This window comes from Epinephelus lanceolatus, chromosome 10 (genome assembly GCF_041903045.1).
Source record: "Epinephelus lanceolatus isolate andai-2023 chromosome 10, ASM4190304v1, whole genome shotgun sequence".
NCBI lineage: Eukaryota > Metazoa > Chordata > Actinopteri > Perciformes > Serranidae > Epinephelus > Epinephelus lanceolatus.
Window position 1 is genome coordinate 4,462,427 of NC_135743.1, and position 25,125 is coordinate 4,487,551.

At 40.7% G+C, this 25,125-nt stretch overlaps 2 protein-coding genes across 2 annotated transcripts in view; both read right to left on the reverse strand.

Annotated features, from left to right (window-relative positions):
• Positions 1-4,230, reverse strand: part of wdr73 (WD repeat domain 73) — a 9,606-nt gene extending 5,376 nt beyond the window's left edge. The window contains exons 1-4 of the mRNA XM_033639817.2: positions 4,099-4,230; positions 1,237-1,304; positions 942-1,027; positions 760-848 (exon numbers count right to left, since the gene is read on the reverse strand). Of these exons, the coding sequence (XP_033495708.1) occupies positions 760-848; positions 942-1,027; positions 1,237-1,304; positions 4,099-4,157 (302 nt within the window). The 5' untranslated portion in view covers positions 4,158-4,230. The remainder of the gene's footprint in view (positions 1-759; positions 849-941; positions 1,028-1,236; positions 1,305-4,098) is intronic.
• A 6,761-nt stretch (positions 4,231-10,991) lies between these two features.
• Positions 10,992-24,195, reverse strand: cfap418 (cilia and flagella associated protein 418). Its single transcript, XM_033640192.2, has 6 exons — positions 24,000-24,195; positions 22,191-22,293; positions 21,226-21,290; positions 20,741-20,806; positions 20,402-20,497; positions 10,992-11,825 (listed from the first exon to the last, which is right to left on the reverse strand). The coding sequence occupies exons 1-6, from the start codon at positions 24,143-24,145 to the stop codon at positions 11,666-11,668; spliced, it is 636 nt and encodes a 211-aa protein (XP_033496083.1). The 5' UTR covers positions 24,146-24,195; the 3' UTR covers positions 10,992-11,665.
• Positions 24,196-25,125: the final 930 nt, after the last annotated feature.

Below are 25,125 nucleotides of genomic sequence, written 5' to 3' on the forward strand. Positions count from 1 at the left end.
ATAGAAAATGTATAATCTAAAATACCCTGACCTGTTCCAACATTGGCAAAAAAATATGTGTTTAGTCAGAAGATGTTTGAGAAAGTACATTTTTGGGGCTCATTTCACCAACGTTCAACATGCAAACTGTGATTTGCAACATCAGATAATTTCCTTTTATGTTCATTATGACATTTTGTGAGTCCTTCAGAAAGGATTTATCTGCAATTTCATGAGAGATGATTTTCTTCCTCCCCAAAATGAACACAGTTCAGTTAGTCACTGGTTTAAATGATGAAAAAGATAAAAAATAATAAAAATAAGACACAGTTGGTTCGATCAGTTTGCTTTTCTGCTTTTTGTGTCATGTCATAAATAATACTTTGAGTTTGGGGCTGTTTGTCATTTTGTATTTTTGTGAACTGTGATCGAGAATAATCAGGATTTTTGACATTAATAGAATAAATGTTTAACTGAGAAAATATCTGAATATTAACGACAGTGTTCTTTGTAGCCATCGAACATGAGAATAATAAACCACGTGCTTTTCATTCTGTTTGTTTTATTTTTACTGTGTGTTCTTCTTTCAGATGATAAGATTTAATTTTTCTTGCCAGCATTTAATGATGATGAACATTATTTTAACTCCACTGAAGCTCATGATGAAGCTTTGAAACTTCTGCAGAACAAACAGTAACTGAGTTTAAGACCTTTAATGGACGTGAGTGGAAAGACAAGAAATCAAGTAAATCACAGTGAAATCGTTCGTCACAAACTCACCTTGTTCCTGGGACGCGTCTGAGGCAGCGAACAGGACCGTCTGTGAACCCACCGTGGACGACTTTGAAATCCCTCTCTGCACAGAGACCCTGAACACAACACATATATATTCAGCAGAGGCTCAAGTGACGACTGAATGCTGCGTTTATTTTGAAATAAATAAAGTTTACACAGATCGTTACCTTATTTTCATCAGCGAACAGTTTCAGAGGTAAAAGCAGCTCCAGAATCTCATTTTTAGTCGAACTGTATCCTGCGACACACACGGCTGTGAACATGATGATAAAGTTTACTTAGCGTTAGCACATCTCCTCCTGTGTACGTCTGTGTAACATGATCAACAATAATCAACAGTATCATGCTGACGTTCTGTGTGGATGAAAGACGGGTCTGTTGGTTGTACTGTTTGTGATTCTGGTCTGTACATTGTGAGACCAGTAATGATGAATATTGTTATGATGAAATAAATGTACTTACTCTTCCCTGACGTCCACTCGATGACCTGGGTGGGATGTTCCAGCTGATACACATGAAGATCTTTGTACCTGCAGAAACCAGACAAGTTTTAATGACTGAACACACCAACAGTTCAGGACCCCAGTAACAGAAACACCACAGGGGAGGTCACAGTAAAAACAGCAATTATCTTTTATTTCCAAGCTGTAAACGTAGCAGCAGGAGTGACGTGTGTTGTAGGAGCTGCAGAGAAGAAGCTTAATGTAAAGTTTAAAGGTCCAGTGTCCAGGATTTAGGGGGACATATTGGCAGAAATTAAATGTAAGTATGTTTCATTTAATCACCTGAAAATAAGAATTGCTGTGTTTTCGTTACCTCAGAATGAGCCGTTTATATCTACACAGGGAGCAGGTCCTCATCTACTGAGATCACCAAGTTGCACAGCCATGTTTCTACAGTAGCCCAGAGCAGACAAACCAAACACACAGTGCTTCTCAAAGTTAAGGATGCTTCCTTGATAGGATGGGTCCTTCCATGTTGGGTCCTACAGAGACTAGGCAAGAGTCCTTCCAGGCATTCAGCGAACACACATTGGAACAGGCTAGCGAGTGCCCAGGATCAGGAATGATCAGACTTAGGGCTGTTTCATAGTCGACACAAAGGCACACAGACGCGAACACATTAGGACGCATCAAGATGCATTGGCCACAATGATGCGTGCTTGCGTCTCAAAATGTGTTGTCTATTTTTTTGATTAACCACTTTTTTTATTCACAGAAGAAGCAGGTATGAAATATGGCGGGCGAGGAGGAAAAACTTTGCAAACTGGTACGGGCACACCCCCAATTATATGACAGTTCTAGTGCCCTGCACTCTAATAAAATGGCAGTACTAGCTAGCCAGAATGTACAGGTGACTCTGCTACCCCCTATTGCACGAGCGATGTATTGCATTTCAAGTGTCGCCTGCGTCGCTTGCGTTCAATGTGTTGACTATGAAAGGATTTGCATTGCTCGCGTCGCTTGCTCGCACTGCGTGTGTAGACTATGAAACGGCCCTTACATGTGACTGAACAGAAATGACGATCACTGATGTTAAAGTGTTTCTTGCAGACAGACAGATGGACTCTCTCTGCATTTAATTACATCGATAATAAACACTGATGAGGGACGTAACAGATCATGAAGAGAAAAATCTTTCTAATAAATGAAGACAGCAGTTTGTGCTGCTTTTCTTGTTCAGATATTTAACTCAATGGAGAATCAAAAAACAAAAGAAAAAGACAACTTGGGAGCAACACACTGCAATTTTATCTTGTCTTCCCTCTGGTATGAAACTCCAGTGATGTTGGGATGTATCAGATCAGTCCGATCAGCTGTCCAATCAATAACTGATATCCAATCAGGGGGTGTGTCGGTTGGTAAAAGACTTCCACAAAGGCTGCACTCGTGTATCCTCGCTGCCCTCTCCACTGCAAGCCTCCTCTCTCCTCGACTCATCCTCTCTCCATTAACGAATTGAGACGTCCAACCAGATGGCAAGTCTCGAGGATAGAGGACAGAGGACAGAGGAGTCGAGGAGGGATACTGGGACGAACCTCAGGTGTGTTTCATTGAAATGGCCCCTCCTTCAATTCCGGCACATCGTGCGCAAGAAATTGTGGGTACTTCATGCCCCCTTAGGATCCACACATGCGTCCTTGAACATTCTCTGAAGGAAGGATTTGGTCCTCAGTAGGATTGGAAGGATCCTTGACACTGGAACAGTCCCATTCAGTGGGATTCAGTGACGTAGCCTCCTTGAAATTCTTGACTTTGAGAAGCACAAACTGGCTTTAGATGGGGACATTTGTGTTTTTGCCTCAGTTGCTGTTGTTAGAAGCACCTCCAAGACAAGCAGCGACGAAAAAAAACCCAGACTTTTTTAACGTGAAACTAATTTATTGAGTGTTTTTACTCCTGAACAATGAACAGGGAAGGAAATCTAACCAGGAGCAGTGTCAGCAGCTCACAATCTGCGATCCTCACTGATACACATCACTAAACCCCTGAATCTGACACACTGGACCTTTAATTTAAAGAAAAAGGGTGTTGATAGATAAATATTGATGTTTCACTCCACAGCTTCACTTCACCATTCTCCATAATGTAAAATCAGTTTTTTAAAGGAAAAATGCTTCTTTTGTTCTGCGGTATTTCTCCTTTCACACCAGAATCCTTTCTAAAATTTAAACATTTAACATTTCCTCTCTCAGGGCTGAACACACATACCTCAGCTATGAAATAGGTATTCATCTTTTAAATCATTATAATCCACTCTTCAATTCGGCATGGATAAAGTCCACTGAAGGAAAGTTTCCGAAACAGAAAATGTCACTTCTTAAACTTTAAGTGAAACAGGATGCTGCTAAATCTTAAGCGAAGAAAAAGCAAGCCGAATTAGAAAATGGCTAAATTAGATGCAGGAAATGTCTTGTGATAATATTTATAAGGAGTGTACACCTGCGGGTAAGAACAGAAATAAAACTTCATAGATTTTTAAGTGCAGTTCGGTCTTCAGTTGGCCATGGATAAAGTCCACTGAAGGAAAGTTTCCCAAACAGAAAACGTTACTTCTCAAACTTTTCCTTAAGTGAAACAGGGTGCTGCTAAGAGCTACGTGTACTGAAACCAAGCCGAATTAAAAAACGACTAAATTAGATGCTGAAAATGTCTTGTGATATTATTTATAATGAGTGTACATCTGCAGGTGAGTTGGAGAAATAAAACTATTAACATTTTTAAGCGGAGTTCAGTTTGCAACGCTAGCTAGCGAAGAATGCAGCGCCTGGCTTGCAGCAACAATAAATTATAGACGTTTAAACAAAGAAGAAACATTTCTCACGTTTTCAGGGACTCGATAAACCAGTCATCTAAAATATCATCAAACTCCGACTCCTCCATCTCAGCTGGAACATCACGTTAATGCAGACACGAGTCTGCTGCAGGTGTGTTGTTGTTTCACTTCCTGTTTGTTTCACTCTACAGTTTGTTGGTGGTTCATTCAACTAGTGCACACAGTGCACAGCGCCACCTGCTGGACAGGAGCTACAGAGTTTTATTTAATCACACTTCTTTCTCTAAAAATAAGGCTAAAATAGATATATATAAAAAAAAAACCTGCAGGACAGTTTGCAACAAAGTAATAGTGGTTTGAAGAAGTATATATTTTACTCAAGTAAAATACAACAGTGTAGAAACACGCTGGTAGACGTAACATCCTGCATTCAATATCTTAAGTACAGGTATACGCATCAAAATATACTCAAAGTACCAAATGTAAAAGTACTTGTTCTGCAGAATGCTCCATTTCAGAATAACATATATCTGATGCACTAATGTGTTCAATGAGGAGGACTAAGTCACCAGTGACCCCTGTTTCCTTCCAGGGGGTCAGTGTGGACACTGTGGAGAGCTATAAGTACCTGGGGGGGTGCACACTGACAATAAACTGGACTGGGCTAAGAACACTGACTCTCTCTACAGGAAGGGCCAGAGCCGTCTCTATTTTCTGAAGCGACTGAGGTCCTTCAACATCTGCCGGACTATGCTCAGGATTTTCTAAGACTCTGTGGTGGCCAGTGCTATCCTCTATGCTGTTGTGTGCTGGGGCAGCAGGCTGAGGGTGGCGGACGCAAACAGACTCAACAAACTGATCCGCAAGGCCAGTGACGTTGTGGGAACGGAGTGTGACTCTCTGATGGTGGTGTCAGAGAGGAGGATGCTGTCTAAGCTCCGAACTATCTTGGACAATGTCTCACACCCACTCCACCATGTGCTGGTCAGGCACAAGAGTACTTTCAGTGGGAGACTCATACCATCAAGATGTACCACTGAGCGCCACAGGAAATCATTCCTGCCTGTGGCCATCAAACTGTACAACTCCTCCCTCTGAGTGGCCCTGAGACTATTTCACACACTGTCTCTGTGCAATAACTCTAACGCTATGAAACATTTCTTTTTATACTGCTATTTAAACATATATTCGCACCACAAAGCACATTATGTACATGATCTTTATCACCTCCGCCAAGGAGGTTATGTTTTCGCTGGCGTTGGTCTGTTTGTATGCAAAATAAGTCGAAAAGTTCTGAACGGATTTTGATGAATTTTCAGGAAAGGTTGATAATGGGACAAGGAACAGATGATAAAATTTTGGTGGTGATTGGTTCAAACTGGTGGATTGCCCTCTCCGGGTTGGGGGAGAGTTACTGCCTCAAGCAAGGGAGTTCAAGTATCTTGGGGTCTTGTTCACGAGTGAGGGTAGAATGGAGAGTGAGATGGATCGGCGGGTCGGTGCGGCTTCTGCAGTGATGCAGGCGCTGCGCCGGTCCGTCGTGATGAAGAGGGAGCTGCTCCTTCGTGTCGAAAGGGGTCAGTTGAGGTGGTTCGGGCATCTGATCAGGATGCTCCTGGGCGCCTCCCGCTGGAGGTGTTCCGGGCATGTCCTACTAGTAGGAGGCCCCGGGGCAGACCCAGAACACACTGGAGGGATTACATATCTCATCTGGCCTGGGAACGCCTTGGGGTCCTCCAGGAGGAGCTGGAAAGTGTTGCTGGGGAGAGGGATGTCTGGGGTACTTTGCTCGGCCTGCTGCCCCCGCGACCCGGCTCCAGATAAGCGGATGAAAATGGATGGATGGATGGATATAATATTCAAAACTTTTTCAACAGTGTTTGGACGGCTGGTTGCCCCATCTATGTCCATGGCAATATTTGGAGTAACTCCTCTAGATGTTAACTTACGTTGAGCCCAAGTGGACATTGTTTCTCTTGATTCACTTTGGGCCAGAAGGGTGACCCTGTGTAAAAGGAAGGACTCTTCACCTCCAACACCAGTCTGAGTGGGCGGAAGTTCGCTGCATAGATCAGCTTCTCATTGGGCGGAACGAGCCACCCGCTGAAGTCCCGCCCTACCACCTCTGGTTGTGTAGCAGTTTTCAACACATCCTTTACTAACTTTTGCGGTGTTTGATCTTGCGGGGATGTAGCCATTTTTCTGCCATGGTTCGCGTCCTGTAGGCGATATTTTTGTGGGCGTGTTACACCAAAACCTGTTTCCCCCTGGCAATATTTTTGCAAGCGTACCGTTGCTGTGGCTCTGCCCAGATTGATTGTGATTGGTTGAAAGAAATACAAGCAGCCGGGGCGTTTTTTTCTCCAATCTTAAAGTGAGAGTCGGCCCAGCCAGACCTTTCTTTTGCTCGCTATGCTCCCCCACTTATCTTATATTTTACTCATTAATTTAATACTTAATTTGTCATCTTATGTCTTTCTTTGTTTGTTCTTGTGTTGACAGGGTTGTTTTTCATCCTTATTGGTTCTGTTTATTTATCAGTACTCTGTATGTTTTTATTAATTGCTAATAAAAATCGCTTGTTTAAAAGAAACAAACAAATGTAGTGCAGTAAAAAGTAAAATACTTCCCTCTGAGATGTAGCGGAGTAGAAGTATAAAATAGCCTAAAACAGAAATATTCAAGTAAAGTACAAATAATTGATCAAAACAAAAAATCTGATCTAAAACCATCCGTAATGATTTTAAAGATGTTTATCACAATGATTTGTGGTTAAAGAGCTGAAGCTTCAGTGTGGACCTGAACAGTCCTGTGTTTTCTCAGGTCGACTGCGCAGCATGTGACAACATGCCGACACTTCATCCTTCCTGCAGAGCTCCATCTCTCCGGCTGTTGTTTTTTCCTCCCACTCGTGTTCCTCCTCCTCCTGTCATCCTGTTCTTCCTGCTGTCTGTCAGGAGAGACACTGAGTCATGTCTCTGTCACTCTGTCTTCCTCCATCAGTCCATCAGTCTTCCCCTCAGGGACAGAACCAACAGCTCTGAGTCAGTATAAACACAAATGTTTACATGTGGTGTTCTCAGAGTTTTCTCTAATTAAGCATCAATAACACGTTTAACATATTACAGGTTTTATTCATAGTTTAAAAAGACCCCAGTTCTCTGTGTTTCTGCTGTTAGGGAGACACTTTTTTAACAAGCTGCTTCAGGAAACTTTATAGAAATCACTTTATGCTAAAGCTGCCGAAATTGTCATTGTATCCTGACAGCTGTGAAAAATCTGGTCTCTCTGGATCCTCCTCGTTTTTTCAGATTTTCAGGCTCTTGCGTACAGTGGCTGCACTGACTCTGGTCAAAATTGTATTTACTGTGAGTAGTTTAGTAGAAGATGAACTGGTCTCCAAAAGGCACAACGTTGTAGCTCACATATGCTTTTCAACATTTTAAGCAAGATCAGTGCATTAATTTTGTTTTATAAAATTTTAGAGTGAAAAAAAGAAAACAAAAGGAGCACTGTCCACAGGTGTGGGACCCCCAAGACATTTGAGCTCTCAGACAACTTTTCCCAGGGTCTCAGACCTTAATTAGCTTGTTAGGGCTCTGGCTTGTTCACAGTCATCGTTAGGAAAGGCCAGGTGATGCTGATTTCTTTATAAATACTCTGACTCCTGAAACCTTGTCCCAACAGCCAGCAGCCATGGGCTCCTCTAAACAGCTGCCTAGCACTCTGAAAACTAAAATAACTGATCAAGACTAAAGAAGACAGCAAAGTGTTTTCAGGGAGCTGTTTCCTCAGTTGGTCATGTCTTTAAGAAATGGCAGTTAACAGGAACTGTGGAGGTCAAGCTGAAAACTTTCTGAGAGAGCTGCTCGTAGGATTGTTAGAAAGGCAAATCAAAACCCCTGTTTGACTGCAAAAGACCTGCAGAAAGATTTATCAGACTCTGGAGTGGTGGTGCACTGTTCTACTGTGCAGACACACCTGGACAAATATGACCTTCATGGAAGAGTCATCAGAAGAAAACCTTTCCTGTGTCCTCACCACAAAATGCAGCGTCAGAAGTTTGCAAAGGAACATCTGAACAAGCCTGATGCTTTTTGGAAACAAGTCCTGTTTTTGGACACAATGAGCAAAGGTATCTTTGGCGGACAAACTGATAACCCGGGGGGTGGATGGATGATGCTTTGGGCTTGTGTTGCAGCCAGTGGCACGGGGAACATTTCACAGGTAGAGGGAAGAATGGATTCAGTTAAATTCCAGACATCACAGCATCTGTAAAAAGCTGCAGATGAAGACAGGATGGCTTCTACAACAGGACAGTGACCCTAAACACACCTCCAAATCCACAGTGGACAATCTCAAGAGGAGCAAGCTGAAGGTTTGGCCACGCCCCTCACAGTCCCCCGACCTAAACATCATTAACATCTGTGGAAAGAGCTCAAAGAGCAGAGCATGAAGACGGCCCAAGAATCTCACAGAGCTAGAAGCCTTTTGCAGAAAGAATGGGTGAAAATCCTCCAAAGAAGAACTGAAAGACTCTGAGCTGGATACAAGAAGTGTTTAGAAGCTGTGATACTTGCCAAAGGAGGCGCTACTGAGCACTGACCACGAAGGGTGATCAAACTTTTGCTTCAGGCCCTTTTCATTTTGTGTTATTTTAAAACTGTAAAAGACTGAAATTAAAAAGTAATCTTGCTTAAAACATTGAAGAAATGTGTCATCTTTTATTTCATGCATTTTGGAAATCAGTGTATAAAGAAGTGTAAACAGAATTTTGACCAGGGGGTGCCAAAACATGCCACTACATTTTACAAAGCACCAGGCTATTGAAGTGAACACTGCCATTAAACTGCACCACCACTCAGAGAGAGTCAATATTTACAGCTATCATTCAGAAGTCACCAGAAACAAACCACTATTGATCTCTCTCATCTAACAGAACAAACAGTTTGTTTTACATCAGCTGCAGAGTTTGATCACATCACAGAGATCTAACAGTCTTCTTTTCACGGCTGTTGTTTCAGCCTCGCAGCAGGAAAATGCCATGTTTATCTCAGATATGATAACTGTCGGACTGTCTGTCAGACGAGCGTCAATAGCATCCCAGCAGGTTCTAATAACTACAGCCAAAGAGAACAAACAGCTCACAGACCGCCTGTGGTGAGAGGCTGAAGTGTGTGTTGGCAGTATAAAAATAATATGCCTCGCACTGACTGTCCGCACACAGGGAGGAGAAGAAGTGTTTCCTACTGCTGTTATAATCATACTGAAGCAATAAACCCAGAGGAAAGTATTTACTGACTGCATTATATTTGTATCACATCATTAGATTTCCAGCTCATGAGCCTTGATGTTTTTCTTATAATGCATCTCATAACTTTTTGAAAAAGGAGGACCCTACATATGGTCCATAAAATCAAACCAGAAATGGAGCTAACATGAAGCTAACACGACCACTATGACATACAGTAAAGCTAGTCACTACTTTTAAATTAATTTGACCGTCCATAACCATAATGCCAATAAACTTAATGATTTTAGTCATTTAATGTGTTGATTTTATACATACAAACACTAAATACTCATCTTTGTCTCTGGTTAAAATCACAACTGTCCCAGCTTTTATTTTGAAAGTAGAAGGAAGGAACTTTTTGGGTGCATTCGACTGGATAGAGGACAATATACAATATAAGATTTTCACATAGAAAGTATTTTTTTATGGTCTTTGCAATAATTGCAGAAGGTTTGCAGCCGAGTGTGAGGCAGTTAGGATGAGAGTCAGGCAGCACCTCCAAATTTGAGGCCATGGTTCTCTGCCAGAAAATGATGGAGAGAGTAACTGCTTCAAGCGAGGGAATTGAAGTATCTCGGGATCTTGTTCACGAGTGAGGGTAGAATGGAACATGGGATGGATCGGCGGTTTGGTGTGGCTTCTGCAGTGATGCAGGCGCTGTGCCAGACCATTGTGGTGAAGATGAAACTCAGCCGGACGGCGAAGCTTTCGATTTCCTGGTCCACCTATCTCCCAACCCTCACCTGTGGTCATGAGCTTTGGGTTGTGACCGAAAGAATAAGGTTGTGGATACAAGCAGCCGAAATTAGGTTCCTCTGTGGTGTGTCTGGGCTCAGCCTTAGAGATAGGGGGAGGAGCTCAGAGTAGAGCCGCTGCTCCTTTGAGTCAAAAGGGGTCAGTTGAGGTGGTTCAACATCTGATCAGGATCCTTCTGGGCTCCTCCTGTTAGAGGTTCTCTGGGCACGTCCCACTGGTAGGAGGCCCCGGGGCAGACCCAGAACACACTGGAGTGATTACATATCTCATCTGGCCTGGGAACACCTTGGGGTCCTCCAGGAGGAGCTGGAAGCATTGCTGGGGAGAGAGACGTCTGGAGTGCTTTGCTCAGCCTGCTGCCCCCTTGACCTGGCCCCGGATAAGCAGATGAAAATGGATGGATGGAACTCTGAGAAACAACCATCACCTCAAACCTTCACTTCCTTTCCACCCGCCGCAATCAACCCACAGCAGAGAGCTCGTCACTGAATCATTACACTGCTGCTGTTACAACGCATGGCTTTGTTTAAGTTCACAGCTAAACAGACAGATTGGAGCTCCCTGAACTCATCACTACAAACTGCAGAATCATCAAATCACAAAATCAAAACAGCTTTTATGTGACTTTAATTTAACAAATCATCAGTAACAGGACAAGTGGAGGGGGTTAATATCCTGTTACACAGCAGGACTGTTGGATTATGTGTTAGTGACAGACTGTTTGCATGAATCCTTTCTGAAATAAAACCAGGCCACACGTGACGTTAACTTACAGGAAAGAATTAAACGCTAATGAACCAGTTGATTTGAACCTGCACAGTTTGGAGTTCATTAATTCTGCACTGACTGAGTCACTGATTCATTATGTGTGTCTATAAAAGAGCATGTCACATTTATATATGAACAGTTTTAATATTAGACTTCACATCCATAGTGATGTAACTGCTCACAAGTTAAATAATAAATGTGTTTGCATCAAACTAACAACACAGTGATAAAAAGTTCATCAGCTGAAATATAAAATAACATTTCCTAACATGTTTCAGATCTTTTTCACACAGATATGAATTTGTGTTTCATGATTAAAGCTACATTAATCAACAGTTTTATATTAACACTGGATCACGATTACTTTATAACGGAGAGTCGCCTGTAGCGATAAACTCAACGAGTCTGCACTTCCCCTCAGCTCAACACATTATATTATTATGTACAGCTTTATCAAACACAAGTGTCTGACTATTTAACACATCAGTGACTTGATAGTAATTCCAGGGTTTCAGAAGTATAAATTTGAGATACTGAAGATGACAGACGTGACTGTTGTGTGGTGTGAAAATCATGTACCACCATAATGAAGCTGTCGACTGTTTCTCATGAATACTTGGGGTTGAAACCTTCCTGAAGTTTCCTACTTGGAGATCCATTCATTCTGTCTGAGGACGGATTTCGCCTCTGAAACGCTGCTAAAGTCAATAGAGTAAAAAACAGGGATCAGCTGAACAGATGAGCAGCAGAAGTTTCTCTGTCCATAACATTTCTGTTATCCAGAGTGAGGAGTGACCATCAGTCCTGGTGTTTTCCACAGACCCATCTGAGCTGAGGCTGGTCTCTGAGGTCCGTCGGCTCCGACGTGGAGAACCAGCTGCACTGGCAGGCGTACGCCCGTAAACCTCTCCTCTTCTTCAGCTTGGCTCTGAGCTTCTGACGGTCCGGCATGTTGTTCCTGCAAAGACAGACAGAAAGTCGTTTAAAGGGCAGCTCCACTTCTATTTATCTTCTTACTATATAATGACGAAAACTCTGTGTGTGTGTGTGTGTGTGTGTCTGTTCCATGTTTTTCTCCTCACTGACTTGGTCAGTCCATGTGAAATTTGGCACAGTGGTAGAGGGTCATGGGAGGATGCCAATGAAGCAATATTACATCAATTGGCCAAAGGAGGGCGCTATAGCAACCCATTGAAATGTCAAACTTTGAATGGGCATATCTCATGCCCCGTATGTCGTAGAGACATGAAACTTTGCACAGAGATGCCTCTCCTCATGAGGAACACATTTGCCTCAAGAACCCATAACTTCCGCTTATATAGATTTTCCGCCATTTTGAATTTTTTTTAACACTTCAAATGGATCTCTTCCTAGGAAGTTTGAGCCATCTGCATGAAACTGGGTGAACATAATCTAGGGACCAATATCTAAAGTTCCCTCTTGGCAAAAGTTGGAAAACTTACTAAAACTGAGCTTCTATAAGGCAATGAATATTGCGGAGGGCGTGGCTCATCACATAAAGGTGTATAACATCTCAAGGGTTTCACCCATCACCACGCAACTTTGTAGGCATATGACCACACATAATCTGAGGGGACCCCTCCATTATTGACCCCATCAAACAAAATGGGGGCGCTGGAGAGCTCATTTCTTATCTAGGCCTAACCGCCATATGGATTTTTACTAAACTTGGTAGATATGTAGAACAGGACGCCTCAAGGTGACTGGAGAAATTTAACTCTAATTGGCAACTGGGTGGCGCTATAACAACAGAAAAATGCTTCAAAATGGCTAAAATGCGACCGATCGCTGTGGCTCCCCCTGTGGACCAATGTTGGTGTTGTTTCTAATGTTTGGTATGACTAAGTCATGGTATGGTATGCTGTACATAATCACGCAAACTGTCAGTGTGTCATTCTGTCAGTCAGTCATTCTGTCTGTTCCACGTTTTTCTACTCACTGACGTGGTCAATCTATGTGAAACTGAACATAGGCATTGAGGACTGGCATAGGTAGAAGGTGACAAAGCTACCAATGGGTATGAACTAGTTTATCTATATTTTGTTGTTGTTGTTGTTGTTGTTGTTTGTATCATTCTGTAACTTCCCAGTAGTGTTCTTTAGGTATTCAACTCTGAACAGATGTTGGTCTAGGTTTTGATATTTACTGAAAATGACACATCTAGTCAGCAACAAGTACGATGTCATTATCATCACTGGGCGGGCAGATTGGCTCTCGTAACAGGTTGGGTTGTTGCAGATTTTGAAAGATCCTGAACCCCGCATTGCTACTGACAACAGATAAACGTGAATTTGCGACAGCAGTGACCACGTATGTAACTGCTTCCATGCATTGCAGTTTTTTTGCTAACTGCCATAAACAGTTAGAGCCAATTCATAGTTTCCATTTCAGCCTGTCCATGAGTGTCTGCTTTGGTCAGTGTGACTTAAATGTCGTCATGCCCTGATATCTGTAAGGTCCACACTGAAGGCCTTTGCACACTGAGTCAGTTTCTTTTGTCCAAAATTGTCACACGCCTAAAATTAAATACGACCACGCTGTGTCAATCATGTTTATACACTGAGTCCGAAACTTTCATCTGTCATAAAAGTTCTCGGAACAGACTCAATTTTCTCAGTTTTTCAAGTCTATCAGAGCCTTTAGAGACATTTGACCAAGAATCAGTGACAAAAATGTGGCGGCAGGACACAGCCGCGACGAAAGAGGAACAGGTCGCACAGTATCCTTTCATATCTCTACTACTTTCAACAGGTCAGATAGTAACATTCAGGTGGGTGATGATGAAGAGGAGGAGGATGTGTAAGTGCACTTAACACACATGCAATGTTTTTCTCCTGGTTTTGTTTAAATGTGCTGCGGCTGCTGCTTTCTGCTGGAAATAAAAGCAAAGTCACTTCAGTCTTTTATACGAATAAATCTCTTTTCATTAACACTGAAAAGCTGCATATTAATTCATGACGCCTATGTGCATCACTAACAATCATAAATCCATACACTCCAGTCGTAATTGCTTTTATAAAACCACCATGTACACTCACCTTTTATATTAAATTACAGACTGAAACACTTTTGTTAATGTAAATGTTCTCAGGTAAGCCTATTAATAATTATATAACATGAAATAATAAGACAAATGTGAAAGTGGCCTCAGAAATGGATGCACAGTTTCTAATAGATATCAGAACTACATGGCAAATATTTTTTTAAAAAACAACAGGACAAAGGTTACAGGGATATAAAATCATCAAATAAAGTAAAAATAAATAAATTATTTTACTGAATATAAATATAAATATTATTTAATGATATTATTAAAAGAAATAAATACATTTTTTTAACAATTTATAAATAAAAATCAGGTTAAGTGAAATTTAATCACATCCCAGCAGGTAAATCTTCAGTGAGTTGTGTTTACTTAATTACTAACTGGACATTAAAACATACAAATAACATTTATTTTAGCAATAAAGCTGCGGTGAAGTGAAGTACAACACTCCCTGAATCTGATTATTTGCCTTTCGCAGCTGGTTGGTTGAAGCTGTGCCGCTGCAGGATGTGAAGGACAGACTCATCATCCTGAGTGCTCTCAATTTACCAACATCACTCTAAAAGGAAACGTGGAAGAAAACATACTGAGTGCTGAAATAATGGCGCTCTATTTTGATGTGTGAATTATTGCAGGCGCTGACAGGCTGTTACAGATTGATTCATACACACAAATCTGACTTTTCTATATTTTCATTGTTAATGTTTCGTGATAAAATGAACCAAGTTTTCAAACAACATGTCCTCATGTGCACTGGTTCAGCTATGTTACGTTAAATAATGTTTGTGTTTTGCTTTCATTTAGAAAACGTGTTTCCTCAAGATTCACATGGCAAGGAAAGAGACCCTGAGAACAGCACAAAATACTACAACTACTGAAAGAAAAAGGAGGCTGGGGCTTACGATCTTAGAAAGCATACTATATCTCAGCACAGATTAGAGCGTTACTGTATTGGTGTGACCCATCTTACTGTATATAGCACAGTGGAAAGAGATTGAATGTAGAATAATATCTGATGCCCATGTACAGGATACTACCAGATAAAAACTTGCAGAGATGCATAGATAGACTGGAAAATCTTTGGGTTAGATCTACTCTGAGGGTGTGGGGAGCTGTGACAGAAAAGCATAAACTGGAGGAAGATATAAAAATTCTGAGTATGTGTGCATATGATTTGGATTTTACACCAACTAAGCTGGATGATACGTTAAAATTCTGGATAAAAAGGGCATCCAGTCATTCATTTTCCGTAACTGTGTATCCTGTTGGGGGTCACGGGGGGGGGGCTGGAGCCTATCCCAGCTGACATTGGATGAGAGATGGGGTACGCCCTGGACAGGTGGCCAGACTATTGCAAGGCAAGAATCATACAACAGTTGGGTGGGGGGATAGCTGCTCTAGCCGCAGCTATACTTGCTCATTCTTACTCTCTTACAGTCAAGATGGCAGTGACGTTAACAGCTAAATAATTCATCTCATAAACTGTAGTGGATCATAACTTTTCTATGAATGTCAGGCCAAACTGTGTCCTGCAACAGATTGTAAAGCTTGCTGTTTTTAGTCAGGTAGATTTCTAGAAAACTTGCGGCTCTTATCGTCAGGTTCAGAGGAGTTAAAGGCCAATTAAGGTTTAAAACTGTTCATAAAAAAGGTTTTTCAACTATTTTGAATAACCGCAAACATGAGAGGTCCTCGAGCACATGGTCATACTGTGAACACATAATATGAGGCTGATTAGTTCATTAGTTGGTGAGATTAGCTGCGGACAGACTCACACTCATACATGCAGTCGTTCACACGTGAACAAACACATAACATAAACCTCTGTGATTCTTCTTACTGTCTAATAAAGAACAAAAAGAAAAGACAAGCTTCAGTCAAACTCTCACCTCGCCTACACACACCTCCATCACCCGAGTGTTTCCTGTCAGTCCCTGTTACTGTAACAAACAACACTGTGTCACCAGGAATTAGTCTAGTCCTTCCTGCTGCTGCAGGTGAACACAAACAGGACTGTTATCGCTGTAGTTTTCATATGAAATCAAAGTCAGCGGTCACCACATGATCTCTGGGTGGTTTTATACTGTGATAGTAATTAAGAGCTGATTTCTCACATTTCCTTACTTTGATGGAAATGTTAGGCTGGATATTAAATGTCAACCTTTTTCATTCTTAACAGTGTCCGCAAGATCGAGTGTCGAAAACCACCGAGAACTGGAGCTGGCATCAAAATCAGACTTGTTTTTGTTGTCTCTTCCATAAACCACTGACAATCCAAACAGCTGAGCTGCGGAGTAATACAGTGCGCGGCAGCGGTGGCACAGTAATGCAAAAGTTTTATAGTTGAGAAAATGTAGTGTCAAAGAAAAGGGCTGTCTCTTAAGATGACTATAGCACGTTTTGGTATCAACCCCCGTCCACAGCAATGTGATGCTGAGCTTCCCTGGTGAGACTCCTGCCTGAAATTCCAAACTGGGGAAGCACTGACCATCATCTGCTGAAGGTTATACACAACTAACCCTTTAGGAGCAACCTCCTGTTACAGCAGCCCAGTCGCCAAAAGAAAATGTTAGCGTTGTACGTTACATTTGTACATTTCATACCTATCTTATTAATTATAGGAGCCATCCATGGTGTAAATGTGTGTAGGTTGCTATTTGTCCTGTAGGAGGCACTGTAATATCATGGGTGTCTGTTAATATCGGTAGGACAGGTCGAGGGACAGGTGTTGCTAAACGGGGGAGCACACATGGATTTTTGACCGCAATGCCGGGCCACGTCAGGTCAGGTGTGCGCTGCTCAATGTAATGGTGAAAATTTGTACCTTTGAATGGTTTATGGAAAAAGATTCATGAATGTTTGCAAGTTTTTCATTGAAGACTACAGCGCTGATAAATAAATAATTATTATCAAAGAAGAATAAGTGGAATTTTTGTTTTCACCTGATGAGCAGCAGTCGGATAGGTCTGCCGAGCACGTCCATTAGTAAGCAGACTGTCTACGCAGCCCCTCAGTGGCTTTACGTTTCGGCTAAGCTGCTATATCAGTGTCTCTAAAATGACGTGGAATGTGAGCTGACTTTGTCATCGGGAGGTGGATGGCATGTCACCTCGGCGAGATGCCTGCCAAGCAGCAGACCACTGTTGAAGTTCTTTACCTAACTATAACCAAGTGGTTTTAGTGCCTGAACATAACCACGCATTAACCACAGCGTTACTGAAACGAAAAGCTCCAACATATCTGCCACATAATGACATATGTCACATATCTGTGGTTTGCAGAAACGCACAATGGCAGCATTTATTCTGGTGATTGGGTTGGTTGTGGTCGATTGTGCAGAGTGTCTACCTGCACTCTGGAGACAAACCTCTCATTGTTACACTCAATCACTTGATTGTGGGTTTTAGCTGTGTTCAGGGGTCTAAAACAACAATGCCTCAGCTCGTTTGTATTCTGGTCAGAGTGGACTGCAGCTGCAGTCGTTCCCACTGTGAAATAAAAGGTAACAGCTTTTATGTTGTTTGACATGAATGTGGGTGTTAAAAAATGAACCTGAGTGTGAAAAAAAAAAAACACATTTTATAACTTAATGTGTAAATTTCTAAATGGTTTAATGAGGTTTTGTGACTCAGTCTGCTCTGAACAGTAACGGCAAAACTTTCACTAATTTGTGTTTCTGTACTTTTATGAATAATGCATTTTTAATGTATTTCTACACCTCCTCACTTGTTTGAGATCAAGAAATCTGTCAGTGGACATAAAGCAGAGTGTGTGAGGAAGAAGAGGTCGGCTTCACAGCTCAACACTGCCACCTTCGGGCAAACTGAGAAAGATCACCCAAAACTATTTCTGACAGAAAATGCCACACATGTTTTGCTTGGTCTAAAGTCTTGAAATCTGGTATGGACTGACTTTGGGCAAGTATTTAACAGTACTACTTTTTAGGTCACAAAGAAATGACACTAAAGCAGCGGTCAAAGTCAAGATGTTTGAAAAATGAGTTTTTTAAACTATATTTATAGTTGGTTGTGCTCCTTGTAGTTTCTGAGATACAGCCATTTTCTTACCTTAAAAATGCTATTTAGTCTTTGGGCACATGACTACCGTTTTTTCTTTTAAATTGTAGAAAATGCCATAAAAATGTAGGGATTTTAATCATTTTGTAGTACAGACATGCTTGTGACTCCTATGTCTATATTCTATATAAATTAAAGTTGCACAGAATTATTATCAGTCATACAGCAGGTGAAAACATTCACTAGAGGAGCCATTCTCATAATATGGCCAAATGGTGCTTAAAAAGGCCCACAGGCGAACTGAGACAGAGAGGTTTTTGTGCAGGCACTAAAAGGTTTCATATGGCTTCCTACACACTCCTCCGTACTTTCTGTTTGGTGACACAGTGAGCACTTTGTTCAGTAAACAACAACAAGAGGTTGAACAGAAAATCAGCTTCACAGTTTAATGTGAAATGTAAACATCCTGTATGCCCAGTGCTATACACGCTGCCCAAAATACATAAGCCTCAAATTCTTCAGAATAGTGATACAGGCAGACCTGAGTGATATTTTCCACCGTACCTTCATCTCAGACAGTTATATGTGCGAATATCTTTCTTCAAGTAAACAACAACAAACCACGTCACCAGAGACAGACTCATCATGAATCAGAGGGGAGTCACACGTCAAACAGAAGTGAGAATTCAGACTGAAAACAGCCCTGTGTGCAGATGATTCAGCCACGTCTGTGGTGGTGAGGTTGTTTCAGGAGACAGATGTTATGTGTCTGTGTGGGTGAGGTGAGGTGAATATACCAGAGTATCACACAAACAATGACACAATATCTAAAGTCTGGTGTACTGTGATTTCCGGACCCAGTCAAAAGATGACTAACATGAAAGGAATATGGCAATATCCAATATCCACCCACGCTGACACAGGGAGAACATGCAAACTCTACACAGACCACACTACCCTGGGTTCAAACCAGCGACCCTCTTGCTGTGAGGCGACAATGCTAACCACTGCATCACCGTGTTAATCTACATTTTGCCAACAGGTAAGTGCAAGTATACAGTACAGTATTAGGTTCAGTGGTAGGTTTAAAGATTTGTAACATAAGAAATGTGGACTTTGACGCAGAAAAGCTTGACTCATTTTGACAAAAACAAATTAAAACGTGGATAAATACAATTAGATAAAACGTTTGTGGCAATTAAGACCTCACAAAATAAAATTCAAAACTACTTAATGACAATTAAGGCCTAATATTTAATAATTACATAGGACCTGCCTACACCCTGGATTCAACGTATCCACTACATAATAATAGGGCTGGGCGATATGATCAAAAACTTATATCACGATATAGGTCATTTCACATAGGCCCTGAATATTGTCGCCGTCTCGCTGCTTGTCTGCTTTTTCTCAGCGCTGCGGGGCTGAGCCAGCGCAGCAGAGACAGACAGCGGTGGAGTTAATATAATATTAATATGATATAATATAAACTCATTATATTACTGTAAGTGCCGTAAGAGTAATTTATCAATGTGATCCGTGCAAAAGATGGACAGACTCCAAATGACGAAAAATGTTGACGTAAAAAGTGTAATTTGCATCGCAACGTTATAAACGATAGAGAAAAATATGAAACGATAGACGTTTTTCTCTCGTCACACGATATCATCACATCACACAGACCTACATAATAACGTGCAAATGTAACGAATCTGTGGTTTGCAGGATCGTACAATGCCAATATCATTTCTGGTTGTCTGACCAGATAAATTTAAAGGGCCGTGAGATGAACAGAAGAGGAGAGAAGGAAAATCATTTCTGCTGCACAAAGTTTTGCTTTTTTTCTTTCTAAACTACAAAACAATTTAACTTCTTCTGGAACAAAACAAGAGAAAATAATCTGTCTTTGGTTGGACTGGCCACAACTGGCAAACGTGCATGATGACGTAGGTGGCTTTGGGCCTGAAGCCTCAAAAAACATGTGACCTTTAGGGCAGATTGGACCATGTAATGTAGATTTACAAACCACTTCCTCTTTGGTGGCGAAACACTGACATTTGACACCTCACCATGGTCACACGGTTTGACGAAACCTCAAGCTTTATGCAACTTTTGATGTCCCAGGTCTTAAGATGGTACAGACAAAGCCTGGAGGAGGAATTCGACAAAGTGCGACCCCAAAAAATACACAAAAGTGGCAGAGTAAAGTCAAAATGGCTGTCTTCCTGTTGGGTTTAGGGCGTGGCTCCCTTTTTTGTATGTCTTGGGACGTTACAGATGCTTACAAAGTTTCATACCTCTAGGTGAAACATACTGCAGGGGCTGCTTCATAGAAAAGGGGCACAACCGAGCCCCCTTGGCACATGAAGATCCATGATGTTTAAAGTCTACCTCTAAACATGTCCTGTATTTTTATGTCTTGTTGTAAAGAGAGAGCGTGTGCAGACTCACCTGAGGAACAGGTAATCACAGGACACGTCCCACTCACAGTCATCAAACATCAGCACCCGGAAGTCACAGGACGTACACCTCAACTGGTCACATGACCTGTTGATACAGTAATTACTATTAACTGAAGTGTATTTGAAAAGTTATTGTAAAAATAGCACATCAGTGTGTCAGTAACATATCAGACACGCTACCTTTGTAAAACTGATTTAAACAAATAAAGGTATGTGGAGGGGAAACTTGGTGCCTCTGAGACAATCGGTATCAGAGTGCTGTATCATTACAAACCAACAAGCAGGACAAACATGACAGACGCTCGTGGTATGAAATCATTTTTCACACCTCTTGGATGTAGCTGTTCCTACACCGTTTGTGACGGAGCTCCCACCAACGAACACAGGGCAGCACCTGGACACAAAACAGACAGCGCAGATCGACTCCAAGCACACATAAAACAGCATCCACATTTAAGAGAATCAAAAGAGCCGACAGAGCAACACAAACACATTTTACACAGCAGAATCCGGAAGACATCATGAGAAATATCAAACCTTGTTTCCATTTTCATATACACAAATTTAACAGACAAAAAACACAATCAAAGAAAAGTCACTGTGGTTAATTATCTATTAGATGGTGATTAAAGGTTGAAGCTTGTAGGCTGAAATGGTATTTCACTCATAACTGTGTTTTCAGTTCAGCAACATCACACTAGAGGTCATGCTGTTGTACTGCAGGCTGAGTGCTGAAGACAGTGCTTATACACTGTAATTATTATTCCCACCAATACGTTTTTGTCTTTATTCAGAATGAACTCAATGACTTACTTTCTCCCTCCAGACTGAGACGACAGCTTCTTCTCCACTTGTGTTCCTTTAGGAAACTGTTCAGTCTGAAATGAAAGGTAAAAGAGCAGGTAACACATCTGCACATCCTGAGGCCTGAACTACGAAGCCAGTTCAACTAACCCAGGATATCTTTTGGTCATCATACAATAATTTGTATATTTCAGAGGCAAATGTTTTATTTCAGTCCTCCACATTTACTTTGATGGCAAGTGTAGTTACTGTATTTATGCTGCCGCGTGGCAGCAAACATGACTGCAAACAAGCACATATGGATGAAAACAAAGCTGGATTTAAAACAGTTTAAAAATGCTTTGCAAATATTTTATGAGGAAAGAAATTAACTGTTCTCGTTTGTTAGACTTCAAAGACACACACACAAATCCACAGTGCCCCTGTAATTAAAACCGTTGCATTGTTTCAGATCCAACAACTGTACTGTTTATTACCAAATACAACATTAAAATACTTATTATAGATCAGGGTTTCCTGATCTTTCTCCCTGGGGATCAATAAAGTAATTCTGATTATCCCTTAAGATAAGTGTTTCATTTATTGTAAGTGTATTTATTTTTATGATGCTTGAAGTGGACCGTTAACTACTGCAGTGCACAGCAGACAGGTGACACGTGTTGGACATTGGTTTACACAGTGAGTTCTTAAATTATTAATACTTAACAACAGTTTTTTTTCTCCAGCATCAACATCCAAACCAAAACCAAGGTTCAAGTGTTTCCCTTGTTTTTTAATACTTTAACTCCAAAAACATAAAAGAAAAGAACTTCTGCTTCACAGCACAGCTTCATTCAATGAAATGTTTCATCCCCAGCTTTCAGGGGAAGGTTCATCTGTGGTTGAGAAGTTGTTGTGTCCTTGTGGAAATAAATAAATATTGGGAACGCGATAGCAGTGTGTTTTTTTGTCTTTGTGTGTAAGTACATGTTCACCTTTATTTGAGACGACTCGCTGTAGTCTTCCTCCAGTAATTCCTCCAGGAGGGCGTCAATATCGTTGGTGTCGCTGCTTATCGGCTGTTCAGGTTTTGTGGCACTAAAACAGAGGAAACCAGATTGTGAATAAGTTTCAAACATCAAAAAATATTTTTAACAGTAACCCTCTATGTTTACAATTCATTAATTTAACTCTGACACATACACTTACTGGATATTTTTTCCTGGGGGATTCAAGTATTTTAGGCACAACGTTTGTTTTTAGTTGAATAAATAAATTAAGGGTCCAGTATTTCTCCAGTATTTTAGTCCTGGTAGTTTGGAGAAGGTAGCATTCAGAGCTTCATGTAGGGAATAAGTATAAAAACTTTGATTAATGTTTTTCAGGGAGTAAGTGGTGTGTTAGGTGGACTCCTGTGACCTCAATGTTTCTAAAATACTGGCTGCAGATAAATTACACTGAACTCCTTGTCATGCTGGTTTTCCGCATTGCAATACCACCTCCTTTTGCACTACCCTCATTTCCACTGAAACCAAAGTCTCTCTGGGTATATAAGGGGCTGTTCTTTACTTACCAGAGGAGGGGGTGGCTGAGGTGTGACTTTTTTTTTTTTTACCCTCCCCATAAACTACAAATATTTTTCCTTAAGCCTCCCTGAGTGACAGGCAGAAAATGCATGACCCTCCCTCCACCGTAAATGATTTATTAGATTTCTAAAACTTACTCTTTTATGTTTGAGAGTTAAAAGTTAAAGACTAAATCCTGGGGTTGAAAAAGCTTTGATTTTTCACTCTTGTCATGCTGCTGGTTAGTTCGTGCAAATGGTTTATTTTTGGCCAAATGTTAAATGAGATGTAGAATTAAGAGATTTTGATAAAATATCACTGAAACTAAGATTTGATTTGATTTTTGTTTTGACAGAAGAATTCATCTCACATGGTGTGTCCAAGGACTGTTGGAAATGTGACAATCCAACGATAATTTTTTCTGGCTGTGATAAATGGTGTAATTTGGCCGATTTTTTAAGAAAACATGCTTTCCAAACCTGCCTGCATGCCTTTCTTCAAATATGCCGTAATAGCAAAAACAAAATACAAGCCAACCCTAAGCCAAAATAAAAAACACAAGTTCCTCCCCAGTGCTTAAAAAACTTTGACATGCCTCTCCTTTTTTGCACCACCCCCTCAACCCTTATAAACTACCAACAGTCCCTACGGATTTGTACATTAAATGTTCTATTATTATTCTATTTCAATTTAAAAATTTGTATGCATCGTTTGTGTGTCTGAGTGGTTACAATTCAAATTTCACTGTGCAACCCTTTGTTGTAAAATGATGAATATATGAACCTTGTACAGCTCTGGTTAGGAGGTTAACTAACTAAAGCTTTATTCAGAAAATAATTGCCCACGATATACAACTGAGAAATATTTCAATATATCGTTAATATACAATACAAAAACCTCTGACAGAGCCAAATGTCTATAAACGCTTAAATTCCTTACAGCAATCAAGATATCCACAAGTAGACAAAATCCAACAAGATAAGTATCTTTATCAACACAAGCTTACTTCACTGACATTCTGCTTCTTTACTTAGCATGTAGCATACTTGGCTAACGTTTAGGCCATTTAATGCCCCGAGTATGCAGCTCTTTAGACGTTATCAACACATAGAAGTTTCGGAAAAGGTCTTAAGACGTTATTAACACAGATAACTTTAAATAAAACGTTCAGCCACACAGCACAGCCCACTGTTGGACGTTAGCTTAGCTTCCATTAGCTGCCATATTAGCATCGTTTACCTGTGTTTTTTCTGTCCTTCGTTGTCTTTCCCACTTTTTCCCGCCTCGCTCGGCTCCACGCGAGCGACGGACGCGACAGAAACGTTTCTACAAAACTTTTTTTCAACTTCATCCAGCAGTTCGTCCAGGTCGTCTTCATCGTCCATGTTTGGTGCTAACCCCAGCTAGCAGCAGCCAGACAACACGCTCACAGCGTTCGTCGTTGCTATGTAACAGAAGCGGAAATTAAGCGATACCGCCTTCAAAATAAGAGTTTCAGAGTTTGTCATGTTTGATTACAACGGTCACAAAAAACAAATGTTGCGGTTCTGTTGATTTAACATATATTCAGACGTTAAAGCAGCACGGTAAAGAAGTAGGAAAACATACTGTTTATATAAGATAATATATAATGATATAAATAATATATCTAAAAATAATATAACTGCAGAAAGCTACAAAAGAAAATGAAACAATTACCTTTTGCACTACCCTCATTCCCACTAATCCAAAATCTAACCTTGTGATCTTTGAAATAATAATAATAATAATAATAATAATAATAATAATAATAATAATAATAATTATTATTATTATTATTATTATTATTATAGAGATTCATTTATTATGACTACACTATTTTGAATGCACACATTAACATTTCACTGAAATTATATTCATGGATTCATGTAACAAAAAAAAAGATTGATTGATTGATTGATTGATAATAATTCCAGTATTTAATGTAAATAATAATGAGCTTTAATGCTGGCCTCTGTCCTGTTTGTATTTCAACTGACATTTATAAGTTATGATGCATTTATTATAACACAAATATATTTAAATCGCAATATTCACTGACCGGCCTCTTTATTAGGCACACCTGTTCAACTGCTCCTTAATGCAATCACGTGGCAGTAACTCAGTGTATTAAGTCATGTAGACATGGTGAAGACGAGCTGCTGAAGTTCAAACGGAGCATCAGAATGATGAAGAAAGGTGATTGAAGTGACTTTGAACGTGGCATGGTTGTTGGTGCCAGACGGGCTGGTCTGAGTATTTACTGGGATTTTCAGCACAACCATCTCTAGGGTTTACAGAGGATGGTCCCAAAAAGAGAAAATATCCAGTGAGCCAAAATGCCTTG